The sequence below is a fragment of the Rhinichthys klamathensis genome, unplaced genomic scaffold, assembly GCF_029890125.1.
Source record: "Rhinichthys klamathensis goyatoka isolate OS25496 unplaced genomic scaffold, OSU_Roscu_1.1 h1tg000042l_1, whole genome shotgun sequence".
NCBI classification, from domain to species: Eukaryota; Metazoa; Chordata; class Actinopteri; order Cypriniformes; family Leuciscidae; genus Rhinichthys; species Rhinichthys klamathensis.
The window spans coordinates 2,255,668-2,269,404 of NW_026606589.1; the positions used below are offsets into that span (position 1 = coordinate 2,255,668).

Consider the following 13,737-nt stretch of genomic DNA (forward strand, 5'->3'; position numbering starts at 1 on the left):
ACAAGAAGCCCCCAACACTGGGCCTGGGCGAGGAACCAAGGTTCTTCCACATGACCGAAGCACGAAGGCATAGCCGCGTGACCTTGATCATGCGAAAACGTATTTCCCCTCGGAGAAAAACCCCTTGGTCCTGAGCCACCACTGCAGGGGTCTCATGAACAGAAGGCCAAAAGTAATACGTTGGACGCAACTGCCATGAGACCCACCCGTCTGAAACTGTTTCACAGTGAGTGACTGGCCTAGATATACCCCATTACGGCTGTAAGAATTGCTACACCTAGAAAAGTGGTCCTCAGAGCACACTCTTCTTGGCGTTGAGAGGCAACTCCAACATCCTTAATGAGACAGAACGACATCTCGATGCCGAACTGCCATAAACTCAGATTGAGCTAGGAACAACCAATCATTGATGTAGTATAATACGCGAATGCCCTGGAGTCTCAGAAGAGCCAGAGCTGCATCCACGCATACTGTAAAGGTGTGGGGTAATAAACCTAGGCCGAATGGAAGAACCCGATAATGGTATGCTTCGCCCCCGAAAGCAAACCTCGGGAACCTCCCTCATCCTCTTTCGGAAACAATGAAGTAATGGCTGTCTGCTGGGAGGAGGAACCCCTTCTACAGCTCCTTTTGCAGAAGTGACAGTACTTCCTGCTCCATAACCAAAGCCTGCTCGGGGTCCACCAATGAGAGGAGGACCCCTAGAAATCTGGGCGAACGAGAACCGAACTGAATTCTGAAACCCTTTTCTATAGTGTGCAGGACCCACTGAGAAATATGTGGCAGTAGTTTCCACGCTGCCAGAAATTTACTAGGGGAACCAGTCTCTCAAGACTGGCCTCTGGATTTGTTTGAACAGTCACTACGGCGCCCTGAAGCGGCGAACCGGCAGGGAACAACCGAACTGACCATTCTACGACCCTCCTCAGAGGATCGTATGGGGATGCTGACACCTCGGTGCCCTGAACGGCGAACCGGCAGGGAACAACCGAACTGGCAGCGCTGCAACCCTCCTCAAAGAGTTGCACCCCAGAGGAAAAACGATTTCTCAAAACCGTCCCTTGGTTGAACAGTCACTTCGGCGCCCTGAAACGGCGAACCGGCAGGGAAACCGAACTGACTGCTCTTCTTTTTTCTTATTTGAAGGCTCGTTTGGGGACACTGACACCTCGGTGCCCTGAACGGCGAACCGGCAGGGAACAACCGAACTGGCAGCGCTGCGACCCTCCTCAGAGAGTCGCACCCCAGAGGTCGCCGAGGAGAAACGATTTCTCAAAACCGTCCCTGCCCCGGAGGAGCCCTCAGAAGCCTGATAGCCTCGTTTTCTTGCGACAGGACTTCTTGTCTAAGCTTTATTAGAGATGATGACAGTCCTCAGATCTTGCCTACCTCTAACTAGCTTAGTTCCTACGACCCTCCTCGGAGGATCGTTGAAAAAAGCAGGCACTTCGGCGCCCTGAAACGGCGAACCGGCAGGGAAACCGAACTGACTGCTCTTCTTTTTTCTTATTTGAAGGCTCGTTTGGGGACACTGACACCTTGGTGCCCTGAAACGGCGAACCGGCAGGGAAACCGAACTGGCAGTACTGCGACCCTCCTCAGAGAGTCGCACCCCAAAGGGCGCTGAGGAGAAACGATTTCTCAAAACCGTCCCTACCCCAGAGGGGACCACCCTTAGAAGCCTGATCGCCTCGGCGTCAGGGCTTCTTCTTTGTCAAAGCTATTTTAGAGATAAAACAGTCCTCAGATCTTGCATGTCTCTAACTGGCTAGACTGCGACCGCCACCCAGGTACCCCTCAATTGCGGAGGAGCCCGAATGGCGACGCTCTGTTTTGCACTTTGTGCTGAGAGGAGCATAATAGGCCGTCTCAGGAACATTAGATTGGTGAGGAAGAAACCTCTGGAACGCCGCTGAATGGTTTATTTCTTAGTTTTCTTGAAAGCGGAGCGTCCAGAAGAACAGACATAATTATATCTTTATTTTCCTTTATCTTTATATCAGAAAAACTTATATATATATACATATATATCACTCTGCGGCCACCAGCAGTAAACAACCGAACTGGCAGCGCTGCGACCCTCCTCAGAGAGTCGCCCCTCACATTCATCCATGTCCTTATATACTCTACCCACCAGCGCTGCCTAATAAAAATGTATTCATTATTAAGATGGCTGGTGGGTAACGTCGGGGTTAATAACGATAACGCCGACTCGGGAGAGAGAAAGCTCGCAAGCGTCTCTTTAACCCGAGGCAATGTCATACTATGATACTTAATACCCAAACATTACTATAGTCAGACATCTGGGGATTAAACACATAAAATACAAACCGGTTTATTCCACGATCTCGACACCTCAGTGTGGAGATAGGGAAAAACCACAGTCCCCGACGAGGAGGCTGAGATACAGAGTTTTCCTGTTTTAAGATACAGTTCATCTAACAAACTCTTCTTTATTTTCAATCTCATAATGTTCAGCTGGCCAGTAAATATTTAACTGGCAACAGCACTAGATAAAACCTCCTTTTTTTTCTTTAAAAAAGCTCCTCTTTATTCAACAGAGTTATGAGCTGGAAAATTTATTCATTGAAAACTCAAACATCTGCCTTTTTATAAAGATTTGTATTTGTTTTCTTTCTTTTTAAACAAAACACTAACGATACCAATTCCTCGGAACTGGAAATCGCAGCACACTAGATCTGGCATGTGAAAGCTGAGAAAGGGCGGAGCCCGTCCCAACCCCCGCTGTCAGATCCGTTTTCGAACCCCGAAATACGAGCCGTCTCCGAGCCTCGGCAACAGAGAGACCCGCTCGGGGAACGCGAACCGAACCGTCCTCCTCGAAGAACGCCCGGCGGGAGCGGAGCGTCCTCACGGACCGCTTCTCGCAATGCACAGTCAGATCCCTCGAGAAATGACTGTTGCATGCTCCACTCCCAAACAGCAACAAAAAGCTGATGTGTGTCCCCACCCGTGATGTAACGAGGGCAGGGAACAACACAACGTCTATAATATTGCTTTGCTCGCCATAATGATAGATAGTGATATATATATTGGGCTTGACAAACAACAATAAATAGACAAGGACAGAATCACAGAGAGCGCTTGCTGAAGACAACAGAAGCTGTCGCGGTCTGTTTTCAAGGGTGATTTATAGTTTCCTGGTCTATGACGTCACCCATGACGTATCGGGCTTCCATTGGACTGATTTTACACGTGCTTCATGACGCAATCACGCAGAGCGTTCCCACCGCGTCTCAAACGCAGCTCGAAGTTCCCTTGAAAGGGAACAGGATTTATTAGTTATTCGAGTTAACCGGAGTTCATTTTCCATAAACGTATGTAATTATTATCTGAATGATTAGCATAAGCATCCTTTAACATTGCATGTAAGTCCGTGTCTGAATGTGTTTAAATGTTTTAAATGTTGAAGTTAGCTGGTAGCCTGATATAACATGGTAAATGAGCAGCGGTGTTGACCATCTCCTGACTCAGGTAAACTCCGCCTCTCTTCATGGCCACTCCTCAGGCCACAGTTGGCCCGCTTTGGACCAAGCAAGGTATTCAGCGGGCCCAAACAAACCCTGGCCGAGAGAGCCCAGATGAGGCCGATCAAGCCCCGGATGTGACAGTGGAAAAGTGACTTGCCCTGACACGCACTAGTAGCTCGCTTTTGGCCCAACAGTGGAAATGTGGCTAATCAGTCTTGAGGGTAGGGTTTATTGATATAGTCGGAAAGTATGCCACGCCTTGAAGTGGTGGAAAACAAAGCACTGTTTTCATCGTTATTCATTCCTAAAACTACTGTGTAGTTTTTTGGACTTTGAACAAAGCCAAAAACCTGGAACTAAGTATAAATCGCCTGCCAACCAAACAGAAATGAAACCAAAAGAAGCTCAGATTGCTCTGATTGCAAGCTATTTGTCAAGAAGAAATTAAGATACATCTGTGGAATCCCACAACTAAGCAGCATGTATGTCAAAAATGTTTTAAATGTTAAAATAAAGATACAAATATAGTTGAAACAATATGAATACATTTAAAAGAATAATGTTGAATAAAATGCTGAAATGAAGCAGAATTCAGAGCATCCTCCTACGAAACGAACATGAACTGCAGTTTTCTTTTTGCTTCTTTTGTTCTGGTTGCCAGGTAAACATAAAATCAAATCTGGATTTTTTACTTTGTTTGAATTTAAGTGGGGGAAAAAAATTGCCATGTTTTTAGTGCAAAAATAGCCAAATTCCCCGTTTTCCACCACTTGTGGGCATGGCATACTTTCTGACTATATCAATAAACCTCACCCTTTAAGACTGATTGACATTTGACTGTGGGCATCGGAAATGCAAGTGCAAAGGGGATTGCGATTCCATTTGAATATTGTGAGGGTCGGGGCAATAGCAAATGAGTGATTTTCTATTGCTATTCCAAAATAGCAGGGTCATAACTTGTAAGACATTGGAAATGCAATTGCAAATTGACTTTGCATTTCCATTTGAAATTTGGCAAACATGTTACATACACGGAAAAGAAAGTCCAAACACAATTACAAATCACGCATTTGTGTTTCCATGTCACAACATATGTGTGCACAAATTGAAAATGCAATTGCAAATACAATCTGCAATTCCCTTTGAATATTGTCCGGAATATCATTCCATACATTTAAGTACACTTTTAAAAAGTGCATTTTTTGATAATGTCAAATTAAAAGTTTTACTTTACCATACATTTTAAATCAATATGTTTAGCCATATTTCAAAGACAATAGAATTATGAAATTACATGTAAAGATGCAAATCCAAAAAGAAAAAGCACTCACCTATAATATATTGCATTTAATTGCAGTTAACATGCAATTAAGTGTCTGCAAACATTACTCACACTTAAGTATTTTCTTTTAAAGTTTATTAAATACTTTTATTAAAAGTATGTTAAAGTTGACTTCTTTTTCACAAGGGCGGTTATGTCAAACATCGATTGTTCTTCCTTTCAATCACGGCCTTTGAGAGGCATGGCAGAGAGGGAGATTATCAGTGACTAATAATTGAATTCTAATTTATACTTAACACGTCCACAGGGTGAGTAAATTATGCATTTTAATTTAAGTGAACGGAACTTAAGGTTTGATAACTTCATTCACTCTGTTGATTGAAACTGAAGAGGCCAGTGTCTTTTGCTCTCTGTCTCACCTTGTGCCAGTTTGTCATTCTTCTCCAGGTAGCTGAACCACTCTTTGGAGGAGATGATGGAGTTACTCTGTTCTTCAGGGATGTCCTCCTTACAGGCTGACTTCAGCTGCTCCACGTCTTCATTAGTGATGTTCTCAGACAGATCACTCAACAACGAGCTGTATTCAGACATTCTCTGGGAAAGACGGACAGAATGAACAGATAAGCACAAAAACGTATATGTAAGCTCTGCTTCATACAATAGCATTGCACCATATCAGAATAACCTAAGAATGTATTTCTGCAATACGAACAGTATTACTAGAAATAGTAGAAATCCCTCTCTAGGACTAGTACTAGATGCATGTATAAATGTCCTAAGTTTTTGACTTTTTTGTACCTTTTGTCATTGCTTCATTCATTTTTTTGTCAGCCATTTAATTTTTGGCATTTGTTCATTTGCTTGTAATCCTTTTTTGTTTATTTCAATACTTCCTGAAAAAAACTTTACTTAAAGGAGAGCTCCGGCACAAAATGAACCTTTGGTCTAATAAAACATTGGTACCTAGTCAACCGTTCTCTGAGATTTGTTTTCATGATAATCGAATGTAAAGAGTTTTATCTCTAAAAACTGTTTAGCGTATAACGCTAGTAATGGGGGCATTTAATAAGTAAAAAGAAATCGCTAGTTTATACCACTAACAAGGCTCAAAATAGCCCCACACGAACACAGTAACATAATGAGGGTCTCTACATGCAAAACGAAGCATTGAGAACTCTGTAAGTGTACAGACTGTTTAATAAGAAGATAAAGATGAAGACAGTCCACTTCGTGTATAGAGACAGGAGCCATCTTTGGAAAACAGTCTCGACTAATCAAACCACGAACGACGTGCTAAGTGAGCTGAACTGTATGAAGTTCAGTGAACTTCTGAACTGTATGAATGGCGTTCGTGGTTTGATTAGTCGAGACTGTTTTCCAAAGATGGCTCCTGTCTGTATACACGAAGTGGACTGTCTTTATCTTTTTCTTCTTATTAAACAGTCTGTACACTTACAAAGTTCTCAATGCTTCGTTTTGCATGTAGAGACCCTCATTATGTTACTGTGTTCGTGTGGGGCTATTTTGAGCCTTGTTAGTGCTATAAACTAGCGATTTCTTTTTACTTATTATATGCCCCCATTACTAGCGTTATACGCTAAACAGTTTTTAGAGATAAAACTCTTTACATTCGATTATCATGAAAACAAATCTCAGAGAACGGTTGACTAGGTACCAATATTTTATTAGACCAAAGGTTCATTTTGCGCCGGAGTTCTCCTTTAATGGCACTGAAGTTTTGGATTTTTTAGACCTGGGATAGTCTTGTGCACTTATTTCCTGAGGCGCTCTCAATGACGTAATGACAGGCTCAGAATGACGTAATCGGCAACGAACATTTCTGGGATATTTTGGCTACATTTTTCTACGAGGAAGGAAGCGGAGACATCTTGTCCATCTTTTTTTTTTACAGTCTATGGGACAGACCCTGAGGGTAATAGATCAAAGTTTCCCTTGTCACAGCTCTCTGTCTCCCTCTAGTGGAGCTCATGACCATCGCAATTTACAAAAACAACATCTTCCCACTTCCTCAGAAATTCCTGCCTCACAAACAGTGCTGTTATCATCAGCACCTTCATGTTGTCAAAATACCAAGACGTGGTACGATATACTGCAAGATCCATGTGGCCACATTTACTGTGATGGCAAACAAATCAATCTGAACGCGTTTACTGTTGGCAGCCCACATGAGGACAGAGGTCTGAGGAAACTGTGCAGGATCCAAAGCCAAGATGGACGCCTCTGTTATTTTACAATGTATTGTTTGTGCTGTGTGACAGCCGGTTTAACAGTGCAGACATTCTACATTCATCACCCTCAATGTCACTGGTATAATACAGTGTGTGTGAGTGATGGAAGAAATAGAATGAGTGGGAAACATACAAAGGCATCCCCCCCACACACGCTTTATACAAATTTCATATACGTACAAACGCTGTTGGCATGCTTCTGTTTATTTGCTACGTCTGTGACAGTATCTGTAAACCGCACTGATCTGCTGGTGACCTAAATACAGTGCTGCAGTTACGTGATCCACCAGCAGAGGGAGAGAGAGAGAGAGAGAGAGAGAGAGAGAGAGAGAGAGAGAGAGAGAGAGAGAGAGAGAGAGAGAGAGAGAGAGAGAGAGAGAGAGAGAGAGAGAGAGAGAGAGAGAGAGAGAGAGAGAATATATAAAGTCCATGCAAATGTAGTTTGACACATCTCATGTCACATCCAACATCAGAGCAATGCAATAGTGTTAAGAGATTCAGGTAAGTGCACAGGTTTAGATTTAGCTGGTATCATGACACTCAACATGCCTCTTGCTTTTGTTAGTACTGTACACAAATAAAAATGTATGTGCAGCACATAAATAATATAAAGACAAGAACAATCAAAATTCAGTATGCAAATAAATCTAGGAAAGAAGACTGATCATAAGATAGAATGCAAATATTATTATTACAAAAAAATTAGTTTATTCGTGTGTGCTATTAGTAGCCTGTACTTCTTTTAAACTAATACTTTCAGTCAACCTTTTATGTACTTCTCAAAAAAGCACGTAAAAGTCTAAATATATTTGGCCTATACTTGCACTCACTCAATCTTTTGATCGAGATATACTTAAAAGTATAATTAAGTATTCTAAGTATGGATTGGCTTGTAGTTGTGTTTAGTCTAGGGATGTTCCGTTCAAGATTTTTGCAGTCGATACAACAACCAATTTCTTGTCATCATGATCGCCCGATACCGGTCCCAATCATTCAAGCTTTATATGAGTGATATATAAGCTCTCTGTTGAATGTCACTCTTCTAGGGCGCATATCGATGCAAGCACCCTTCTGAAACCTAAAATGACAAATGGGACACCCTACGGTCTCATGGACTTAACGGACACATGCACGCAACAGCTATTGAAAAACCACTAGACCGAAAGTGCATAAGTGTGCCATTTGGGACAGGGCCTAAGTGACAACCGATCGCTCTGTAAAAGATCAATGAGATCATCCCTAGTTTACTCTTTTGATTGAGCATCCTATTATAATTATTTTTTTCACGTAGTTTTACATACTGTCTTAAACTTATGTTTTGGCATCCAATAAAACAGATTAGTTTGAAAATATTGATTTATAAAGAAAACGGAGTGTTCCTAATTCTAAATATGGGAATTTTTGTGTAGTTCACTGGTAGTGTAGGAATTTACTTCAAATCTAAAAACTAAAACTCTCCCCACCATTGATGGAATTTTCCTTCATTTATATTACAACGCTTCCTGGCCATTGACGGAATGTTTTCAATGTTATACGGTAGGGGGCGCTATTACGCATCTTCTGAAAGAGCACAGGATCTCCAGATCAAAACACAGGCGAAGGATACACAGAAACAAGCATTATAAGCATCGCTTACGCTCATGTAAGCTAATGTGATCATTAAACATTAAACAGCATGAAATATAAATGAAAACTTTGTTACTGAATGAAATGTCAACCCAGGAAGAGCTATAGCCAGGACTGTGCAAGCTTTGGGGGCAGTGGCGTGCCCAGAACTCTGCTGAGGCAGGGGAGAAATTGCATTCCGGACGAGGGGATCCCCCTCAGCACTTCAATACGACCGAAAGGCCACTTTATTTTTAGTAAGGGTACATCATCACTACCTGTTGCATTTTGAAAGGTGAACATTCAATAATGAACATTTCAAATTTTATTCCTAAATTCCATTTTATAATCTTTAAGGCCCTTTCACACTGAGTGCGACACGATAAAGGTAAGCCAGGGGTACCCAATCCTGTTCCTGGAGATATACAGTACCTTCCTGCAGAGATCAGATCCAACCTTGATCCAACACACCTGTCTGTAACCAACACACCTATCAAGTGCTCCTGAAGATCTTAATTAGCTGGTTCAGTTGTGTTTGATCAGAATTGGAGCTGAACTTCAGGAAGGTAGATCTCCAGGAACAGGATTGGGCACCCCTGAGGTAACGAATCGCCAATGAACGTGTGAACACTGAACGTGAAACGATTGATTGCCTTTAGCTAAGTCACCCCTGCATGATAGGTGGCACTGACCAATAATACGTTTTTCCTCATGTATCTCATAGGTTTTCCCATTTGGCTTTAACCTCGTCTGCTGCACAACATATACGAGTACGTGTAATAATTTCCAACTGCAATCTAAAGTGGATTTTGATTAAATAATGGACAGATATGAATTATTTGTAGTGTTTTATAGTAAACTGAACAGTACACTTGCTTAGCATTTCTCATTCTTTATTGTTATAAAAAATACCCTGAGCCGCGAAAAACACATACAGAACATATATCATCGTAATCATACATTTAGGCTTCAAGTTTCATCTGTAGAATCGTTTCACTCAGTTGTTTATGTGTGAACTCAGAACAAGGAAGTGAACACAACGTCGTAATTCGAAAGGCCAGGAGTTATGGTCACATAATATGATTGACAGCTCTAGAGTGAATGAGCTCTCTGACTCATAACAGACATGCACAGAAGAAAACTGTACTCTGTACACTGTTTCAAGCTCTTCAGATCACATAATTCAGTGTAAAATTAATAGAAATTATAATCTGTAAAGAACATGTAAAAATAAATCTTGCATGTTTGTAAATTTTACCGCAGTCCGCCGGATTCAGGCCGTATCCAGATCTGATTAAGGACCTGCGTCTGGACGCGACGACAACGCAGTCCTGAAGTGTCACTAGTCCCTCCCTGTGAAGGCCCCCTTCCCTTTACCTCTGTACAGATAATTCCGGTTCACGTGGCTACGCCGAAGCGATAAAATTCTGTATAATAAATTTTAAGGCCAGCCAAGTAGCTTGTTGAGGGTTGGTTTTTTAGGGAAGGACTACCTGCCTGCGCACATATATTCAAATGCGCATACCTATAGAATGAACTCTTAATAACGCATGTGCACGCCATCAGCGTTCTCACAGGTTCGCGTTTTTAATGTTTGCGTAGAGAGAACTTAAGAGTTTTCTGTTAAAACGGTGTCATGTTAGCGGCCCCTAAATTAATAACTAATGATCGTTGCGTCGGAAGTGAGTCAACTAAAATTAACTTTAGCTGGAAAATAACTTTATTCTAGAGCTGTCATAAAGCCAAAACAATCTCTCTTACTTTAATTTCCTATTATCACTGTAAAGCAGCTTTGGAACAATCTACATTGTTAAAAGCGCTATATATAAATAAAGATGACTTGACTGACTCAGGCACCAATGAAAATACTCAGCATCCATTCTCTTCTCTCTTCCAGAATACTTTTCTCAGAATACTAAACTCAGTCCGCTTTTACAGCATTGTTATGGTTATAATTGTGCTCTTACAAACTATTCTAACTCAAACGTTCTGGGAAAGGGATGTAGTGTAAAATGGTGTGGTGTAATTCGTTTATAGCCTACTTTTAGCTTTTTACTTCTGACTGCATTTAGACTTCAAAATTCATAAAGTTTGTGTTCATCTGTGATAATTATCTTGATGGACAAAACGTGCAAGTATCATAAACTTTGGTTTATCACATAATCCAAAAGCCTATGGGGAAAAAATCCTACTGGGCTTTTGTCGAGGGAACCAGTTCGATGCGAATTGCCGGTTGGCCTACAAAGTGATGTCATACCTGCACCACTCTATTTTGATGGTTTGTTTTATCAAGGGGCGACAGGAAAAAATTAAATCGACACACTGGTCAAAAAAAAAAAAAAAAATCTCTGTGATTGATTGCGCCCGGTGTGAATAGCTCCATAGGGATCTATAGTTTCGCTCCATAGGGATCTATAGTTTCGATTCAAGAGCGTCATAGCACCGAGAGGAAATTCAATAGAGCCAATTATTCTGCTAAATACCATGTTTACCACACTTTTCATTTTCCAGGTTTTTGTGTATAAAACTAAACTGGTTCAGCATCTTGATTAGTAACAACCCAAGCTGTTTTAGTTAGTAAAACAATGATTGGACACATAGTAACCCTACTATCATTACAAATACAAAAATGAGCCATACATTTCTTGAGGCAAATCAGAAGAAGTGATCTCCTCTCCTTTTATCACAAAGCATAAAACTGCCAAGAGATGAACCTTGAATGAAGCCCGTCAGCAAACTCATCCAGTCCAGAGGGAAACTCACTTCGTCAGAACCCAAAAAAAACAAAAACAAAAACAGCCTAAAGATGTACAAACCCCGACAATCAAACAAATTATAACACAAGAAAAATGCACTTATTATTGGACAGCACTCACCAAATCCCCAAACAAGAAATTTCATGAAAATTATGCTGTGGTAAGATCTGTGTATATCATACATCAGTTATAAATTTGGTCAGCTATGATTTGATATTCAAAATAAATAGGGTGACTATTAAAAAAAATACAGTGACATGATTTGCATTATACGTTCAAACTCAATGTATTTATAATCCTGTGCTATTATTTAACACTGCATGGAATGAACTATTTTTATAGTTGCCGTGGAGACATTTGCTTGAATCATTCAAATTTATTGAGGGAGTAAAACTAATCACTTTCCAGTTAGAAGTGATGTTGAATTATTATTTTTAGAAAAGTCTCCACCTTTTATTGAAGATAAATCTGAAGGTTTAGTTGCATTTATCATTTCATTTACATACTGAAATAATCAATAATATAAAAGAAGTTGAAAACTAAATTATGCCACAAGTTACATGTGCTGTATGTTGTAAGTTTGTTTCTTTGTTTGATATGTGTACGCCGTCTGCTTTCTGCTGAAATTAGAAGCTTGGCTGTATTGTGAGAAAAGTTTAAAGGGTTATGCTTAATGATAGAGGAAATTAATGCAGTTAAAGCACTCTGTCCTCCACACTGAGACAGGGTAATTGCTTTCAATAGCATCAAAACACAGCGGTGTTAATAGAAGCTTGTTTCCAGGTAAGCACTCTGAGAGCTCTAATAACTACATTAATCACTTTATATCCTCTTTTTTAATGAAAGAGAGAAAAAAGATGACAGATTAGTATTAAACAATTTCAGCAAAACAGGTATAATTTCAGACATTAAAAAAAAAAAAAAAAACTAAATCAATAATAAGTCAGATAACAAGCACATATACACTTTCTTTTTAAATCTGTATGAACTGCAATTGCCCATTTTTAAGAGTTGCCAACAAAGATAATTAAATTCGATTACAAATTAAATAACTTTATTTATCCTCCAAATGGGAAATTCACAGCAGCAGCACATAATATATGTGTATATACTGTATGTATATATAAAGTAATTAAAATTAAATTCAAAAACAGCAATTGCACCAAGCACATCTCAAACACTATTTCAGTGTACAACAAACCATGGTAGATGTTTAAACATACACACACAACACAAATAAATGCCTCCTTTCCAAATAAAATGTTAAATGTAAAATAAAATAATGACACTAAGATTATGTAAAAAGCTTCTAATACGTTATCACATCTCTCCAACACAGACCCATCACTCACAAACAGATGGAAACTCATTAATATGACCTTGTTACATATTTTGTTGCTATAGAATGGTTGCGTAGTAACTATTAGCTTTTTTTTAAAGCGTGTGTGTGTCTGTGAATTCAGCCGTAAGCATTTTTCTCCTCATCTGATGATGTTAGATCAGCGCCAGTGAAATGTTTTCATCCTAATCATGTGTAAGAGAAAGCTCTGTTTGAGTGTTTTAAATATGAGGGGAAGATATAGTGAATATTTTCATGATATTGTCAAATTTGGCTAATCATTTTCAGCCTTTAGATTTGGTTTCATAGTCCATCGCTGTCTCACGAGTATGAGAGCGTTAAGACAGTCAACAACAGAACACAGAATCTGATTGAACCTTGAGAATCAGTTTGATTCTTTCCACAAATCAGTTCATATAATCTGTTTCGTGGTTAAAAAAACAACAGGATTATCTGTTAGTGTCATCATTTAAAAAATGTTCATGGAAGTCTCCATGTTTTTTTTTGTTTGTTTGTTTTTTTCATAATACATTGATTTAGTAAAAAATATATGTAGGCAAATATTGCTGTTTATTATTATATATTGTTATATTGGTGCATATGAAAGATTAAATATGTTCCAAACGATGTAAAAAGGTCCCATTATTCCTTAAAAATTAATACAATAAGTGTTCACAGTTTTTTATTGAGATGCATCGTCAAAATGCTGAGCAATATGGAGATATATTGTAGTAAACTATATCGTCTATGTCCAGTCGTAGTGATGGTCAGGGCCAGTGCAATGTGTGTGCAAATGTATCGACGTGTTTATAAGCGAGTGTGATGTTTTCCCAGAAACAGCCCCATCAAGCTGAAGAGAACGAGTTAAACAGACAACGAGATGGAAAGGAGAAAAAGTAGAATGGGAGAAAGTAAAAGACTCTGCCTCTAAACAATTTTAACATAAGTTCAATTTTGTGTTCTTGTCCATCCAGCCATCTGCTGCGCCATTGGCAGCCATTTGTCATTTATGCAA

The 13,737-nt window shown here is 39.9% G+C and overlaps 1 protein-coding gene across 1 annotated transcript in view; it reads right to left on the reverse strand.

The window, feature by feature from the left end:
- Positions 1–13,737, reverse strand: part of LOC130082266 (astrocytic phosphoprotein PEA-15) — an 81,520-nt gene that overhangs the window by 16,583 nt on the left and 51,200 nt on the right. Inside the window, exon 2 of the mRNA XM_056247068.1 lies at positions 5,193–5,367. Within this exon, the coding sequence (XP_056103043.1) occupies positions 5,193–5,364 (172 nt within the window). The 5' untranslated portion in view covers positions 5,365–5,367. The remainder of the gene's footprint in view (positions 1–5,192; positions 5,368–13,737) is intronic.